The 18,183-nt window shown below is 37.3% G+C and overlaps 1 protein-coding gene across 1 annotated transcript in view; it reads left to right on the forward strand.

Annotated features, from left to right (window-relative positions):
• Positions 1–17,610, forward strand: part of ADGRB3 (adhesion G protein-coupled receptor B3) — a 567,040-nt gene extending 549,430 nt beyond the window's left edge. Inside the window, exons 28-30 of the mRNA XM_067562529.1 lie at positions 5,228–5,263; positions 12,158–12,262; positions 16,798–17,610. Coding sequence (XP_067418630.1) covers positions 5,228–5,263; positions 12,158–12,262; positions 16,798–16,986 — 330 coding nt within the window. The 3' untranslated portion in view covers positions 16,987–17,610. The remainder of the gene's footprint in view (positions 1–5,227; positions 5,264–12,157; positions 12,263–16,797) is intronic.
• The last annotated feature ends 573 nt before the right edge of the window (positions 17,611–18,183 follow it).

Genomic DNA, 18,183 nt, shown 5'->3' on the forward strand with positions numbered 1-18,183 from the left:
TGGATATAGCCTTCACTGTTATAGCTCTGGTTTCAATTATACTTTGCACTGCATAATATATCTTCAGGAGTTTATGTAATTAATCTAGTAGCAGTATAAAGCAGACTAGAATAAGGCGCAAACCAGGAATTCATCCTTTGACACAAATGGAGAGGGATTGCTTTAGTCATTTAGTGGGATCAGCTCCTTCCTGGTGCCAGCAGCATAGTGCATGATGGTGTATGGAAATTATCCTTCAGCACGGTTCTGTTTTTGTCTACCAATAAACAAAGTTCAAAGTTGTTCTGGAATTATACAGAGAAGCTATACACGATTAATTTAATTTCATGATTAATTTCACAATTGATTTAAAATGAATTGCTTCTGCAGATTTCCTTTCCACAGAATTTTATTTTGTTTTTGATATAAAGGCTTTCTGTTGTGATGTGGATTTTCTCTCTCAAATCAGACAGTCATAGAAATTAGAGATTGACTTCTTGTCAATGCAGGAATGTTTTCTACTGTATATTCCCCCAGTGCCTTGCCCAAACTAATTTTCAGTTACTTTGCTGATGGGAATCCCACTGCTTCCTTTAGATCATTCCATAGTCAAATGAACTTCACTATTTGGAATGCTTTCTTAATAACTAACATTGCCTTAATTTCATCCTATTACTCTTGAATTATAGCTTCTCAGACATGTTCCTTCCCAACTAGCCTCTTTCATTATTGGTATTTACACCCTAATATTTCTCAACAGTGATTGTGTATTCTACCACCAAGCACACCGTTTAACCAAGTTACATAAGCTTTTTTACCATTTCCTTTTAAATCACTGCTGCTAGCCCCTTAATGGTTTTTGTTGTCCTCTTCTGAATTGTCTCCAATTTACTGACATCTTTCTATTACTGACAGGCCCAGAGCTTCATGCAATAATCTAGGTGCAATATCACCAGAGTTACATAGAGAGGGACTTTCACCCCCCAGGCCTAGTTCATGCTGCCTTCCCATTTTTTGATGGCATATGAAATTACAAATTGATATCTAGCTCACTGTTTGCTATCATCCCTGGGCCCTTTTTCCTCATTACTGTTTCCCAGTCTCTTCCTGCCATTGAATAGCTACTTGCCTTCATATTCAATATTTTAGATTGAATCTGATTTTGTAATTTTTACACCTCTTTAGGATTCCCTGTTTTTCCTTCTTTGTGCTCTCTGGTATGTGCAATATATTTGAATTAGTATTATCTACATATTTTGCTTCATAAGGGTTACTTATTCTTCCAAATCGTTAATAAAGATATTACATAAAGCTGAGGCTAATAATGAACCTGGAAAACCCCACTGACTCTCATTGTAAGGTTTATGTTAATTAAACTGATACGCAGTTTTACTGATGGACACATGCAACTACACTATGTAGAGCCTCACCATGGACCACCTCATCAAGCTATGCATTCACTAGATACCAGACTTTTTGCCTTAGCGTCATCTCATTAGGCTTTTGCCTTCCATTAGTTTGATTTGTTGAATGAGCCAGGTGGTTGCCTAGATCTATAGGACCATGGATGTGCATATATGAGCTCCTCTGCCCTAGCCAACTGAGACACCACATTGGAAAATCAACCTTTCAGATGATTACTCATGGAACCTAAAAATACAAGTAGTTTTGAGGTGGATTGGCAGCTTGTGTTGGTTTTGCTATACCACATCATACACGAACAAGAGAAGATGGAAATGGAAATAATGGCATCCAGAAATAACAGCTTCTGAGATAGCATACTAGGGAATGATCCAATTTCCTTAGGTCACTGTATAGACTCCTGATCATGTCAATGTAAATTGGATCAGGCCCTTAAACATATTTGCCAGCTCCAAAATAACATTAACATTGTGTCAATGTTGCCAGTGTGATAGCTGGTAGGACCTGACCCTTTACCTGTTGATGTCATTGGCAGAACTCCAATGGTCTTCAACTCAAAGCACAATTCTGTTGCTGCTCTGACCTATGGCAGCAGATCACATCTTTGATGTCTTCGGGGGAATAGGCTCTGACTGAACCTGTCATTTATCTCACCATATGCAGCACTGGAAAATACAAAATGGAAAATCCAAAACTAATTCTTTAATGTATAGTTAAAATAAATGTCCTTGTTCTGGTTCAGTGTTGCACCCCAGAAGAATTTTGTTTGACATACACACACAAAATAGCCTGCTGAGTCACAGTACCATGGAGATGGAGTGATGTAAAAGCAGAATTGCAACTGTGACATTTATCCAATTATATTGCAGTAAAGTATGGTGCAGTGTGTTACTCATTTTTACTGTGCTGTTTCAAGTGAACAACAATAGAGTTGTATATGTGCTTAAACCTAATCACCCAGCTCTGCTTATTGGTAATGCCAAAGTGCCTTGCTACCCATGAGCAGACTTGCACGCAAAATGCAAAATGGGTTTTAAATATTCCATTTTTCTAAAACATGATTTCTAGCAAACCATGTCTCTCTAACCTGTCTATGTTTGATTTAGCATCTTCATTCAAGCAGTTCAGTAAAACCAAGATTATTAATGAATTGTGTCTTCAAACTAGTCTTTTTTAGGGACAACTGCTCTAAAGTATACCTCATGAATGAGCCGTTTTCCTTTTGTGATCACACAGCCAAACACAATACTAAATACTCTGAGTGTCCACAAGTCCATGACTGCCCTGTTTGTGTTTTGGGGTATATAAATCTCTTGAGGTACTAGTTCATTTTAGAATTATTATGGTCTCTCTGACATTTTTAATATCGTTCTGTTTAATTTTTTTTTTTATTGTTATTGGTGCTGTGACTTTTTTTTTTCCCTTAGTCTTTAAATATCTTGGTTGATGTGGGAGGTAAAGCTGAGCTTTGCGGGAGAGTTAATGAGGGGTTTATCACCAGTTTACAGTTTTTCAAGTATTCTATTATAAGTTCCTTCCCGTGGGCTGAGTCCCAGCTCTCCAGAACCCAGCATGTGCAGAACATTGCTACAATAACCACCTTCACATTTTTACAAACTGGAGCTGGTCAAAATAGCTTTTTGACTAAATAGAAATTTTGGGGGAAAACATCTGTTTTCATCAAAAACCCAGAAACCAAAAAATGTTCTGTAACTTGGAAATTTCACTTTTTAACTGAAAATATTTAGGTCTTGTTGGAGAAAAAAAAAACAAATGCAAAATTTCAACAAAATCAAAAAATAATTTGTTTAATAAAAAATGTCATAATTTCTTGTCCAGCTATATTAGAAACAAGTGCATCCACATCACCTTCATCCTCAGTCAACTCCACTGGCATCTCAATCAATTCGCAACACTGTTAAAAATTGCTCTCTTTGTTTTTAAAATCCAGTGATTTTGTTCCGGCTCACTGATCCCATGGACCTTAATCCATATCATATCCATATCCATAAGCAACATATCATTGCTTAATTAAGTGGGTAGGGACTGAACTATATAGCAGGTGGACTCACTGGCTCAGATCTAGATCCCATTGGAGTCAATAAGAGTCTTTATGTCAACTTCAGTGGGCTTTGGAACGTGCTCTAGGTGAAGAGAGTAAACTCATCATTTTGCATAGTCTCAGGCTGGTCTACACTCTACCGGCAGTCGATGGGAGATCTGCAAGCTACATAATGTAGCTTTCATATTTCCTGTTGACGTTCTTATGTTGCCGTACCACAGTGTCTTCATGGCTCTGCGTCAATGGGAGACACCCTCCTGTTGATGCAGCCTTACTCTTTTCGGGGATCAACACTGCTCAATCAATCCCGCTACATCAATCATCGTGGAGCTAACAGTGTAGACATACCCTCAGTCACCGGGACATTACACAGCTTGCACTCCACAGAGTTGCTACCATGAAAGTACACAAAAAGGGGAAAAGCAAGGAAAGTGTTTAGTGAGGAAAATGGGTAAGTCATAAGGAAATGGATTTACACCAGATCCTGAGCCAAATTCTCCACCTTGAAGGACACAATTAACTCCCATTAACTGTCATGAAGCCACACCCCTTTAACAAGAGAGCCTGTCCTGCCAGTTACTCACAAAGCAGTGTAATGGTACCCAAATACAGAAGTGCAGTTCTTGAGTGATGCAAAACTGTAAAAACACTATATACAGGAAGAATGAGTATCTCTGTTTCTTTTATAAACCAGCACACACTCCTCCCTCAGCCACATACTAACACAAGTACCTGGGTGTTTGTTACATAAGGGTGCAGAGTAGAGCTAGGATTTATTAGTATGAATAGATTTTCTTCACAGTCCTAAGCTCCAGTCATTATTCTTGTCTCTTTCAATACTCTTTTCCCTTCCCTTCACCCTCCCTCCCCACAAATAATCCAGCACTTGCCTCTTCTCTTTCACTACACATAATCTCCCACCCTTCGAACAATAGCCTTCTCTCTATTCCTGCTGACTGCTACAGCCTTCCTGTATCCCTTTGCCACATCTGCCCTCCATCTCATTTCAAATTTCAATTGAAAACAGACATTTTATCCCTTCCCTACACTGTTAAACTTCCTTTTCTTCTGCTGTTATTTAATATTTACCTCTATAGCTCTATTTTATAAGATTCTATGAAGCATTCTGAGTTGCATTTTTTATAAAAGATACTATGCAAAGTGACATTTTGTTGTATTGTGTAACAATAAATGCATCACAATTGAAGAATCATTTTTTTTACAGGCAGATTCCTGGACTAACATTTGTCATAAATGTGAAACTAATTCAAAGTTGTTCGCTTCAAATGAAGTTATCATTGCAAACAAGCTGAAGCCTGTATGGAAGATATAGCTGCCATTGGCTTGATTCCACTGTCATTAACCTGAGTGTAAAAGTGGATTGAAAGCAATTAGTGTAAGCCGGGTGTGAGAGAAGAACCAAGTTCTGTATATTTATATGATCCCTAAGTGATAGGTTTCTTATAAATATCATAGATATCATTGTATCCAGCTACAAAACTTACTGAATGAGGGGTGGAACTCCCTGTGAAATATAGTTTCTTCTATTTCATAGGAAAAACTAGCTCGTTGCTAACCAGCTGTGCATGGTGTCATGGATTAATCCTTAATTGTTAAAACAAAAAGTATGTCTTTCTTAAAATAATTTAATATAAATTTTCAGTAAGAAAACAGGAATATTATTTAAACTAATAAGTATGATTGCATGAATAGACTCCATGTTAATGCACCTATTATTTTCTTTCCTTTCCTGATGCTTAACAGAGAAGAAAATCACGTTATTCGGACCTTGACTTTGAAGTAAGTTTAAGTTATTCCTGCTTATTAAAACTATATTAACATAAAGTAAATATGAAATTTTAGTTTAAGCTACCTGATATAGTAGATATTAATATGATGGTTTAAAAGGAAGTTGTAAAATACATTATGGGAGTTTCATTAAAACTGCTTTCGTGAAAGTTTCTTGTAAAACATTCTAACAGCAAACCACTTCATAGTACAAATGAGTTATCATGGTTCTGTTCTATGTCATCCCATCAGTTCAGTTGCATGTATTTTTTTCTTTTTATACATCTATTAATTTCCCCAGTGGTCATAGATGCTGACTGTCTATTTGAAATAGTTTGTCTTTTTTGTCTGGTAAGCGGTGTTGTCACAGTTTTAGGTTATCACAGTGTGAAATTCTAAACATTAAATTATGTGTTCAGAGAATCAAAGCAAAATGATCTGCATGATGAAAATCTTTAACAATTGAAAATCTGAAAGCGGAGTGTAAATAGGATGCCATACTTTTTAGTGGCTTACTCAATAATGCGCCATGCAATGAAAGAGAGTATTTTTATGGACAAATTGGGTAGGGCTCCATAGTTAACGCAATTGTCTGGTTCAGTTAGAGAAAGCAGTCTACCCCTGTATTATGTATGAAAAATACAATGTATACTTCCCAAAGTTATAGCACATACTGTTTGATGACAGAATGAATTGTCCCAGAATTTACAAATTAATCCGTGTCAGTTCAAATGTATTTAAATATGGCTCCATTAAAAATACAATTTAGTTTCAGGCCTTGTTTTTCCTGAAATTATCTTAATAACAGAATTAACATAGACTTCAAATTCCCATATAGTTAACAGTTGTTTAAATCTTGTGTATAAACTAGACTTAAAGAAATTAGGTTATAATTAAGCTAAGTTATTAATGATCATGGTATCTAATTCTGATATTTATATAGCGGATAAATAGGTCTAGGTCCACAGCTCAGCTCACCCTTAGTTGGGGGCAATGTGACATCTGAGGTAACTCAACCAACCAGTTTTCCCCTGTAGTGATATCCTGAGGGAAAAATATGAAGGAACACAAACCCCCCTCTATAAATTGGCTTGATCTAATTTTGGACCACAACACAAAAAATAATTGTATTGTTATTGCATGATGTCACCACAGGAGAGAGTTAAAGTTGTTTGAGTGACTTAATGGTGCATTTCAATAACTTAGCATGTTGGAATTTCTGTGAAGTTTAACAGTAACTTGAATTTCATAGATTTCTGATACTTATTTTAGGGATAATTACAACATTCCTGCAATATTTTTTTACCCTTAAGCTACCTCTCAAATTTAACACCAACTTAATATAATTTTTTCATGGAAATACACACACACACACCCACACACACACACATATGAAATCAAATTAAAAGTACATCAGTTAATGTTCTTGAGGATAACTACATACAAAGGAGGAAGAAGAATATGCTTCAACCACACAATCTATGGGAAAAAAACAATTCTAAAATTAAATAAAAACAGTAATGGAAATTATACAATCATAGCAATGAAAAGAATTCTGAATCACACAATTCCATTTTGAAGGTCAGGAATTCAGTGCAGTTCTCTATGGCAACTGGTACTAAGACATCCATCCTACCACTCAAGATAACATATTTCAGCATCAGATGAATACTGACAATACGATGCACATTGTGTTCTCAAGTATCAGTTACCCTGTAATGCATTATCAGTTGTCTCACATGGTGTATATATGATGCTTACACTTTTTATTATATTTTGTTTGCAATTGCTGCATTGCCTACATTTTTTTTAAATACAGTATTATATACATGCATTGTATATAAACCATCAGGAAGGGAACTGTGTCATCCTATATGTGTCACATTGCTCTGTTCAAGTGACAACAATCCTAATAGAGGACATTGAGGACTACTGCAGTGTAAATAATAACAACAGCAGTGATATTGTGCCAGTGGCTGTGGTATACTAGAAGTGCTAAACCAGATCCTTCTCCTGTTTTGAGGTTTCATTATCAGTTCTAGATCAAATCGTGACCTCTGCTTTGCACCACTTGGAAAGCTGGCCTACTTAGCCACCTGAGGATTCCCCTTGAGAGGGAAATCCCGTAGAGGTAGCAGAGCCATCCAACTTCCTTCATGGTCCCATGTGTAAGGCAAAAGGGATGGGGTTGTGGGCCAAAATGCTGGTGCATTCTGTAAATGCCTAATGCCTAAATGGCCTAGCTGACTGTAATTTAGAATAGGCCAGAGGATTCTGTAACTGGCTTTGTGAGCCAAATGTGCACCCAGGATCAGAGGAGACAAAAAGGCAGCAGGAACTCACCTTCCCCATCCCAGCCCTGGGCCCTGCTGTGAGTGGAGCCTACTCAGACTCCAGGAACGGGCCAGTTGTGTCTTGATTTGCCTTTGTAAACAGGTTAGCATTATGTAACAGTGCTGATTCTTAAAAGTATTTACATGGGGGCCTACCGCTGGCTGGAACACATGGGTTTCATTTTGTAGACAGAAAGCATTACTGCCAAATATATACTGTATTCTGTTAGTCTTTTACTAAGTACCTTATAATCTCTTGAACTCTGAAATCTTCCTGGATGACCAATCACAAGATACAGCAGCTGGTACAGCTGTCCTCTGTATCGCTCATTCATGCACATTCATGCAGTCCCATCACAAGCTGTCACTGGTATTACTAAGTACAGGAAGTTCTGGATTTTGGCCACGTTAATGCATCCTCTCATCCTAAGACCTCATCACTCTCTACTCTGTAAATAATAATATCCTGCTTCATTCTTGCACTCCTTCAGAGAGGAAAAACCCTTAACAATATTTTATGTGTCAAAGCCCCTACACACAGGCTATTTTATCCATGCTTCACATAGAAAAACTACAAAGATAGAGTATAACAAATCAGGCCGGATTTTGGCTATCCCACACATTAGAGCACCTGGGTGGGGGAAGGGCCAGAATCTAATTCAGAGCATACAGCTTTCCTGTCTAGCATGCCCACAAATGCTAGTTGCTGTGGCCTTTTTCCCAGCATGGTGCCATGGCCACTCTAGGATCATCCTCTCTCAAGTCCTTCCCTGAAATTGGAATTATCACTGACTCAGCCAGAATTTCTCCCACTGCATCACACACCCTATACACAATCTCCAGCATGCCTGATGGAATCAAGGGCCATCAAGAATGTTGCACTTGTCTTGTATGTACAAGTAAAGTCACACAGACCAGTTTTATATTCTGTCTGTGTTCTTGCTTCTGTCACAAAACACACTGAGTTCATGAAAATGTTTCAGTTTCAATCTGATGGAATATTCCGTTATAATGGACATTCACTAGGCCCTTGATACATTTTAATATTTAAAAACATTGTTAGTTAAAAAAAAAAAACTTCAGTGTTGCTGGCTGTGGTGCCCCTAGCTGTGCAGCACCCTGGTTAGCCACATATCCTACTTCCCCCTAAAACTGTCCAGGAAGTCCTTTTACAGAGCTGCCCCTGTACTGAGATTTTAGTACCAGTGCATGTCTGTCAGTTCAAATAAATTAATTCTAATTGTGTCAAACAATGTATATAACAAAGATGTCATGGGAATTGCTTTTTCCCCCTAATGAGCTCTATAACAGATGTGCCAGGGAGAGAAAGGCTCTCTCACTGATCAGGACACACAGGAGAATTAAACACAGACACAGAGATGGATTTCTAAAGCAGAAGGTCACAAGTTTTTTATCGTTTAACTTTAATGGAGGGAGCACATGTCACAATAGTATTGCACATTGTAATGGACCATGCAGCAACTAAGAAAGTCACATGTCTGGTAGTCTAAACAATAAATGTAATGGAGTTAGTGTGTGACTGTAGGTAGAACTACTAGGTGGAACATATTTCTCAAGTCTCCCTCATTTTGTGAAATGTCACTCACTTTAATCCCAAAGGTAGCTATGTTCCACGAGTTTGATGTTGCCTTACTAAAAACTGTAGACATGTATTTACATTAGAAATAAAGAATCATAAACTGAAGTTACAGAAAGAATTATTTACACTAGAGGAAGGAATTGCACAGTGTTTTCATTTTCCTGAATTCATAACATTCTTGGTGTCCCTCATTATGGCTCTTTGTCACAGACTGAAGCCCAGTTTTAGTCTTTGCTAGGTTGAGCGGTATAAGCTGGAAGGGGGTATATTCCCCGCTCAAGTTTGTTTAGTAGCATGTGAGGCAGAGAGGTTATATCCAGGTCATTGTCAGAGTTAGGTTTGGAATTTGGGAGTTGCTAGCTCCCAGTCCTATGTTCAGACCACTTCTCTTTTTCTGTGAGTGCGGGGAACGAGCAGGATTTGTAGTAACACACACAGACTGAGACTTTTAACAAGGAATTAAAAGTATAGAAAGGAATTAAATAGTACAGAATGGTAGTAGATGACAGAACAAGGAGCAATGGTCTCAAGTTGCAGTGGGGGAGGTCTAGGTTAGATATTAGGAAAACGTTTTTCACTAGGAAGGTGGTGAAGCACTGGAATGGGTTACCTAGGGAGGTGGTGGAATCTCCATCTTTAGAGGTTTTTAAGCTGCAGCTTGACAAAGCCCTGGCTGGGATGATTTAGTTGAGGTTAGTCCTGCTTTGAGCAGGTGGTTGGACTAGATGACCTCTTGAGGTCCTTTCCAACTCTAAAGTTCTATGATTCTGAGAAAGAATTAAAAGTAGAGATTATTGTTAATTTATGTCATACTTACAGTGTTAATTACTCTTTACATATGTAAATGTATGGAAAGGAAGGGAATGAAGAAAGGTAGCCATGAAAATACAAAGCAATAGAAGATGACACATAGTTTTCAGTTAGGTGGATTGTATTTATTTTTCTTTCAACAAATTTTTTTAAAGTATTTACCTGCCAGACTTGCACAGAAAATGTTTAATTTCCCCTCCCACCTGCTTCTTTTCAGGAATAATATAATGAAGTGAGTGACGCATTTGCTTTATTCATATTTGCTATTTAACAAATACTTAGAACACCATCCAGACAGATATCAAAAAGGTAGCTGTCAGTACATCCCATTTCCTATCCACTATTACAAAGTTTCCGGCTGGCATCATTTGTTTTGCAACTATGCTATTTCCTGGTTTAATGCCAGTTTTTTAACCTACAAATTTTGTTTTTCTCCCTATCCCATGACTCCTTATTTTAGCCAATAATAATCTTTGAAGTGGAACCTTTCTTCCTTTTGAAATTCTGTGTATATGGAACGTGCTCTCTTGTCTACCAGAGCAGTAATATTGTCAAAAATCTCCAGCAAGTCACTTAAGACCCCCTTTATAAATGTAGGTCCGCTATCTCTAGCTAATGTTCCTCACTGAATCCTGCAAAATTGTTTCCTGTGTTCTCCCCCACTCATCTTAAGTTAATCAGCCTCTAATTACTTGCTATATCTCATATCCCCATTGTGAATAATGTTGCTAATTTCCAGGACTCAGATGGCTCCTTGAGCCATCATCAAACAATTTCTTAAGTTACAGAGTAGGTATGTTACGGATAATATGGCTTTTATATAGCGGTGGTAAAAATGCATGGCTAACAGGACAGGAATTTGTCACACAATTTATAAACACTAAATGGAAATGAAAGGTAAAACAATTAAAACCTATGTCCAAAGGATTATTTCAAGGCCATCTAATGACACCCTATATTGAGAAGTACTGTGTTTAATTTGGTTATCCTCTGTGAGTGAGACATGGAGATAATAAAATTATAGAAGGCTTACACCAGTGTTGGGACTGCAATTGTGAATGGCACTTGCATAAAGGATGGGAGGCTCAAAGTGTATATGTGTGCCCCCCTCCCACATACAGGTATGTCACCATTTGACACATATAATTCCTAGGTATGCCTAAGCTATTCTTTTTCATAATTTTAACACAAAAACTGCTTATTTTTTAAAATGTAACTCTTGCTAGCCCAAAACATGAAATTAACTATTTTAATACTTGGTTAAACTAAAATCAATGGGTTCACTATTTTTTGGGAAATGACCTACTGAGCATGAGTAGCATCTTTTCTACAGCAATTCTGTCTCCATAAATATCATAACAACTCCATAGCCAGAGTCTCTGCTAAGGTAAATTGATGCTGCTCCACTGAGGTAAGTGAAGTTGCACCACTTTTATACCAGCGGCAAATGTGTCCCAAAACTCAGATGGATACAATGCTAATTATGGATTTACACAGCTGAGCAACCCAGGCTATTTGAATACAAATGCCATACAACACTGAAAATCTAACCCTACATGTTGCAATTTTAGCATTTACTAAACTTTCTTATGGGGAGGTGTGAATGACAGGAAGACATTTAATTATAATACATAGTTTTGGACCATAACCAGAATTCAGAGGTGGCAATCCCACAGCTCATACTCACTGTAGTATCAGCATGACAAATTAATTTTTCCCATCAATACGTCAGCCCTACCTCCACTGTTTTCAGAAAAAAAATATATCCTTAAGATGCAGTCAGGCTACTGTTGCTTTCATGTTGAAATTAAGATATTAATTTCTTCTACACTGAAGGCATATCTAGAAAACAGTTTTAACTTCTGACTGATGAAGATCTCACAGAGAGGCTGCTGTTTCATTCCTAATACATCTAACTAGCACAAAAGAAACATCTCCTAATTTCACCAATTCAATAAATGGAAGGGTAAAAACAACATTTCGTATACAGGAAGTGCATTATAAACAAAAGATAGGAGGCTCTGTGTATTTCATTTCCATTTACTGAGTCTATAAGGAAAAGATGATCCTGCCAAATTCAATTTACTTTATTATGCTGGAGAAAATAATGGTTCTTTTTTTTAAAATGACCAGATTCAATTACAATTATGTTCCATTTCGCAGAAGGTCATGCATACAAGGAAGAGGCACATGGAATTGTTTCAGGAGTTAAATCAGAAATTTCAGACTCTGGATAGATTTCGGGACATACCAAAATCAAGCAGTATGGTAAGTATATTGTTATCTTCTTATGTATTTAAAATATACTGGTTTGTGGACTTTAATAAGCAAGCAAATGGATTATGAGTGTAACACCATTTCATGGTAAGATGTCATTGTCTTAGATAGCTCCAGGACAGAGAATCAAAGATATTTGCAGTATTCTTACCTCTGACAAGACTCATTAGATTTCATAACTAGACTGTAACAACTCACTAACATCATTATAGTTGACAAGTAATTGAACTGAAGGGAGCACATTTAAAATCTGTATACGTCTACAAATCTAAAGGACTTATACAAAAAAAAGTGGCTCATCGGTGCAATGTGACTAGTGTAATGTTTTCTTGTCCTAACCAAAATAATTTGTTATATCTTCAACTAAAATCACCCACAGCTGACATGCTTTTGTGAGTACACACTGTCCCTGTAGTATTGTGCCTTGGTAAATATTTATAAATCTATTACAGACATTTGAAAATTAAAAGTCCAATCACCCATAGTTGCCTGTTATTTTAAGTGTCTGTGCACAGCAAAAATTAAACTAACCTTCCCTATTCAGGATTGATTAATAATAAGAACAGAGAATAGTTGGTTCTCCTTCATTAAAACAGATAGTTTACTGTGCCACATTTATTAATCAGCAATAATATTATAGTGTTAAAAGTGCGTATTAAAAATAAACTATTTGAATTAGAAATGTTTCCCGTCATATATTTTCAACTCTGAGGCCAGATGCTCAGTCAATGTGAAGCCAGTGGAGCTAAGCCAGTTCACATCAGCTGAAAGCTGGCCATGAATTTTTGCTCCTCGGGGTTTTGTTGAGTATATTCTTTAGCTATGTTCCATGTGAATTTGTACCCAGTTCCTACTTTCCCTCCATCCAAGATTTACCTTATGTTCAGAGTTTGAACTAATTCAAAATCTCAAAGAAAAACCGTTGGATCTCACCTGGTTTTGCATCAGCACCAAGCAAACCAACATATTTAATATAGTTTTGATACAAATTATACAACTGGCAGAAGCTTTCTTGAAAGGTTTTTTAAAAATAATGGACAAACATGGTGTAAAATATAAAATTTGTAATGAAATGTACAACCAGATGAAATGTGTATGGTTTGGTGTTTTGTTGTAAACATTTTGCACAGCTCTACTAGTGCTATCTATAATAAAAGTAAAAGATTGTATGTCGTAGGTAGACAGTGCTTTTAATTATAATTAATATATATTAGATGCCTTGTTTCTGAATATTAAATGCACCCTTAGTTATCGATATTGACTAAAATGAATAATTATTGGTTTCTGCTTTCCAAATTATAGTGTTTTCTTGGCCTGATTGTCATTTTATAAAGCAAAATCTTTCAGAAATGATTTCTGTGGCCAAACTTATTTTCCAGAACAAACATCCAGACTGCAATTCAGAAAACAAATTTACAGTGCAGCAAGAGAAGCAGTGTTGTTCTAGGAGGCACAGAAGGCACGTGACCTTCGATTTCTGTCAGGAACCAAATGGAGGTCAAATGGTGAATATTTAGGGCTTGATCCAAAGCCTACTGAAGTCATTGGGAGTTTATATGCCGAAGATGTTGTATTTAAACTCGAATCTTCAAAAGAAACCCATATCGTATCTTTTAATCAACACTGTAAGATGCAGTATTCAGAACTTGATATCACTCAGGGTTCCATTATGCAGCCTTTAGGGTGGAAGTCAATGTGAGCTTTAGATGTACAAGGACAATGGCATTGGGTTCTCGCAGGAGGATACTGTGTACATCTCTTTTTAATTCCAAAGCTTTGAATTACCTTGCCTATTAGGAAATACCTTCTGAACAAATCTGGTGAGAAATGACTTCTAGGTTCTACGCATTTTTCTTAAAGTTCCCTAAGACTTGATACATCTACACTGCAACAGAAGATGTATGTAGGTATACCAACACCAGCTTTAGTCTACCTTGCTCACTAAAAACAGCAGCAAGGACATGGCAGTGTGAGCCTCTGCAATTAAAACCACACGACTGGCCAATGCCAGCTGACTCGGACTAAGGGGCTCGGGCTAAGGGGTCTTTAATGGTGGTGTAGACTTTCAGGCTTGGGCTAGATCCTGGGATCTAGGACCCTGCGAGGTGAGAGGGTCCCAGAGCTTGGGCTGCAGCCCAAACCAGAACATCTACACCACAATTAAACAGCCCCACAGGCCAAGGCCCACGAGACCAAGTCAATTGGCATGGGCCAGTCACAGGTGTCTAATTGCAGCATAGACATACCCTGAAGCTCACTTTGCCATGTCCTCACTGCTATTTTTAGCAAGCTAGCTAGATTATAACTAGTACAGGTATATCTGCACGAGCTGAAAATTACGCCTCTTGTTGCAGTGAAGATGTAGCCATAGATATTAAAGGTGGGATTTCCAAAAGTGCTTATTGTTGGTTTAATTCTGTCCCCCTTGAAATGAGTTGTTAAACTCTCATTAACTTTACTGGAAGCAGAGGTAGGCCAATGCTGAGCACTTTTGAAAATTCCACCATAACAAGAGAAAATAATAATCATTATTTTTGTGGTTCTCACATGATGTTTTGTGTTACTTCTACTAATTTAACTGTTCAGCCACCACTAATAAATATAAACCCACTTCCTGGGACTGTGCTGACGTCAATCTGTTGATGCTGGCACGCAAGACGCTAATGTTTTGGCATTGAAAAGTGGTTACATAATTGAAGATTTTGTTTTTCAGAAGAAATAAGTGTCAATTTCAGGATCATTCAAACATACGAGAAAAAATACCAATATTTTATTTGAAAAGTGAATAAATGTAAAATTGGTTGTGGAAAATGTATTTCCAAGCTTCCTAGAAGGACTGAAAAAAAAGAATAGATATTGCAAAAGTATTGCAACAACTGTTTTTGTTAAATCACTTTTGCTTCTTCCAGTACTCACGGCTATTGTTTACCATTTCTTCAAGTTCAAAGTTCTTTTGCTTATGAAAAGCAATATGCAAATAATTTTCTCAGTTATGTCAAAAAAGTTAGGTTATCTGATCTACTAGTAATTTTCTTAAAATTATGAAGTCTTTTGGCTAAATTCTGCCCTCAGACAGGGCCTTATCAAAAGCTTGTTAAAGTCACTGGAAACTTTATCTTTAAAAGGATTGGGCTCATATGCACAAACAGAGCTCATATTGATGTCAGTGGGAGTATCACACACATATCTGAGAACAGAACCTATTGGCCACATTCTGCCCTATTTTAAGCAGGAACAACTCCAGTAAAGTCAAATGAGTTGAGCCTATACTCATCAGGGCTGAACTTGGTCATCTAGCAGCTGCAGCAGAGACCTTGGCAAAAACAGTCAAATTTGTATTGTTCTAATGCTATTTTAAAATGGAACCTTTGTATTAGCAAACATAATAAGAGTAGAATCTTCTAGGACCTTCCCAAAACACTAATCAAGCAAAGTAGGTTAACTATTTGATAGCAGGAAGCAGATTCAGGGAACGCTCTATCTGCCAGACACTAGCTGAGACTTCAGATTTCACTAACGAATATTTTTTATGGTCCCAGGTAAATCCTATCCAGATTGACTTGGATAATTTAAAAATTCAGCATTGAAATGACTTGGGGCATTATTTACAGTAGTCAGCCTTCAGCCTCAGGCTATATTCCTCTCACCAGACAGAGCCTCATAAGCTCCCATTGTACTCTACAGGAGTTGAGAGCTCTCAGCCCCTGAGGGAATCGGGCCACTGCTGTTATCTCATAAGCAGATCATCAAGTTATCCCATTTTATAATCAAGCTAGCAACCTCTATTTTACATCATTCCATAATTAAAGAGAAAAATCTCTTATTTTCCTTTATTTCCTCCTACTTTTCTATAAAATGGTTATTAAAATATGGCTCTCAATGCTGGCCCACAAGGCCCTTGCCATTCTCTATCCAGGGGTTCTCAAACTGGGGGTCGGGACCCCTTAAGGGGTCACAAGGTTATTATGGGGGGGTCACGAGCTGTCCGCCTCCGTGCATGCCAGGGCTGCGGCTGTCAGCCCTGCACATGGCTGACAGACAGAGTCCTTCAGAGCTGGGTGGCCAGAGAACAACCACTCCTGGCCCAGTGCTCTGAAGGCAGCGTCGCCCCCAGCAACTGTGCAGAAGTAAGGGTGACATGACATGGGAGGGGGGGGTGAACATAACATGGTCTGACATGGCATGTGGGTGGTAGCCACTTTTTGGGGAGGATCATCACAGCCTGAAATATTTTCAAAGGGAGTCCCAGCAAAAAGAGTTTGAGAACCCCTGCCAGTCTATTCAGAATTGGCACATGCTAGAAGGAAAGGATTTAGTTGGCAGCTCAAATGGCTGACTGCTGAGAGAGAGATACAAGCTGAATGATGCTGGACTCCAGCCACTTCAGCTCCCTTCAAAGTCACTTCCTCTTGGTGACTTCTGTATCCCAGGAGGCTACCTCAGTGATCAAAATTATTTATTTATAATTATAAGAAAATTTATTTCTTCCTTTTAATTTTTTTCTTCCTGTTTTTTTCTGTCCTCAGGAAAACCCGACACCAAACAAAGTTCCATGGGACAGTTTCAAAAACACGAATGAATACCAACACTATACCACAATAAATGTATTAGATGCAGAGGCAAAAGATGCTTTAGAACTAAGACCAGCAGAATGGGAGAAGTGTCTGAACTTGCCTTTAGACGTGCAGGAAGGTGACTTTCAAACAGAAGTTTAACAAAATCAAAATGAACTGAAACTAAAACAAAACAAAAATGAATTCATTGCACTGACGCTAAAGAGACTTGGGAAGCCTGACATTTGTGTCTGAACATTGTGACCACTTTATGTCAGGATCTTCATGTGCCAAATGTCAGTGGTTTTTTTTCGTACAATATATTCCCACTAGTAAAGTTAGTGGAGAACCAGGTGTACAATTCTTACCATCGTGTGTTGTAAGTACCCGTGGAATGGATTTGTAAGGTAATCTTTATAGATAAACCTCAAGCAACGATTCATGTTGTAACAGCTTCATTTGGTTTAGTTTTCAAAAAACTTCACCATGAAGCACAATGTATATATTTATGCAGTTTTTAAAGTTTATAACAGTCTGTTTGGCCATTACTACACTTTTTACTTTATAATATAAGAGCAAAGTTTTTGTCATTAAATGAATGTCTGTTGAGCTACATTCTTCATTGCTTTAAATGCAATAAAGTAATAATCTCACTTTTATATGAATAATATATTTCACATCTTTATTATTGCAGTTTTCTCTGGAAAGCTCAGAGTAGCTTTCTCTGCTGCAGCTGTGTATAAAATATTTAAAATGTTGTATGGTGTAAATAAACTTTTGTCTACATATCAGTTTTAGTGCATTTTATTTTGGATTTGTTGATCTGAAATTTGCATATTTATAAAGTTTTCTTTAAAACCACAGATACTGAAAATGTATTCAGAGTTTTAATAGCATACTGTTATTATTCCTTCGAGGCTAATGATTTTCAAATGTAATAGTAGGTTTTGTATAGCTGTTCTGTATTTTCTACTCAGATAGTCTTTGGAAACAATGTACCATGTAAATTGGACTTGTCAGAATACTGCTACAATTGTTCTATTATACAAGTATTATGTTTTTCTGTCTTGTTGCGGAAAGACAACTAATAGAAAACAAGTAAGTTACTATGCACAAAGCCCCAAAGATAATGTTGATTTATAGTCATTAAATTTTGTGCATGTACACTATAGGAAGAAAGCCACATGGTGCCTCTTTGTGCTGCATAACAAACAACATGGAAGTCCTATGCACCTATAAAGAATCAAAAACTCAGGAACATATTTCTTAGCAAATAAAAACAGTGAGTGTACTTCACATTATAAATCAAGAACATAATGTATTTTCATATTAAGGAACCAAGAGAGAAAGCCTGAAGGT

Source organism: Emydura macquarii, unplaced genomic scaffold, assembly GCF_026122565.2.
Source record: "Emydura macquarii macquarii isolate MOO-44397 ecotype Brisbane River unplaced genomic scaffold, CSIRO-AGI_Emac_v2 contig_2437, whole genome shotgun sequence".
Taxonomy (NCBI): Eukaryota; Metazoa; Chordata; order Testudines; family Chelidae; genus Emydura; species Emydura macquarii.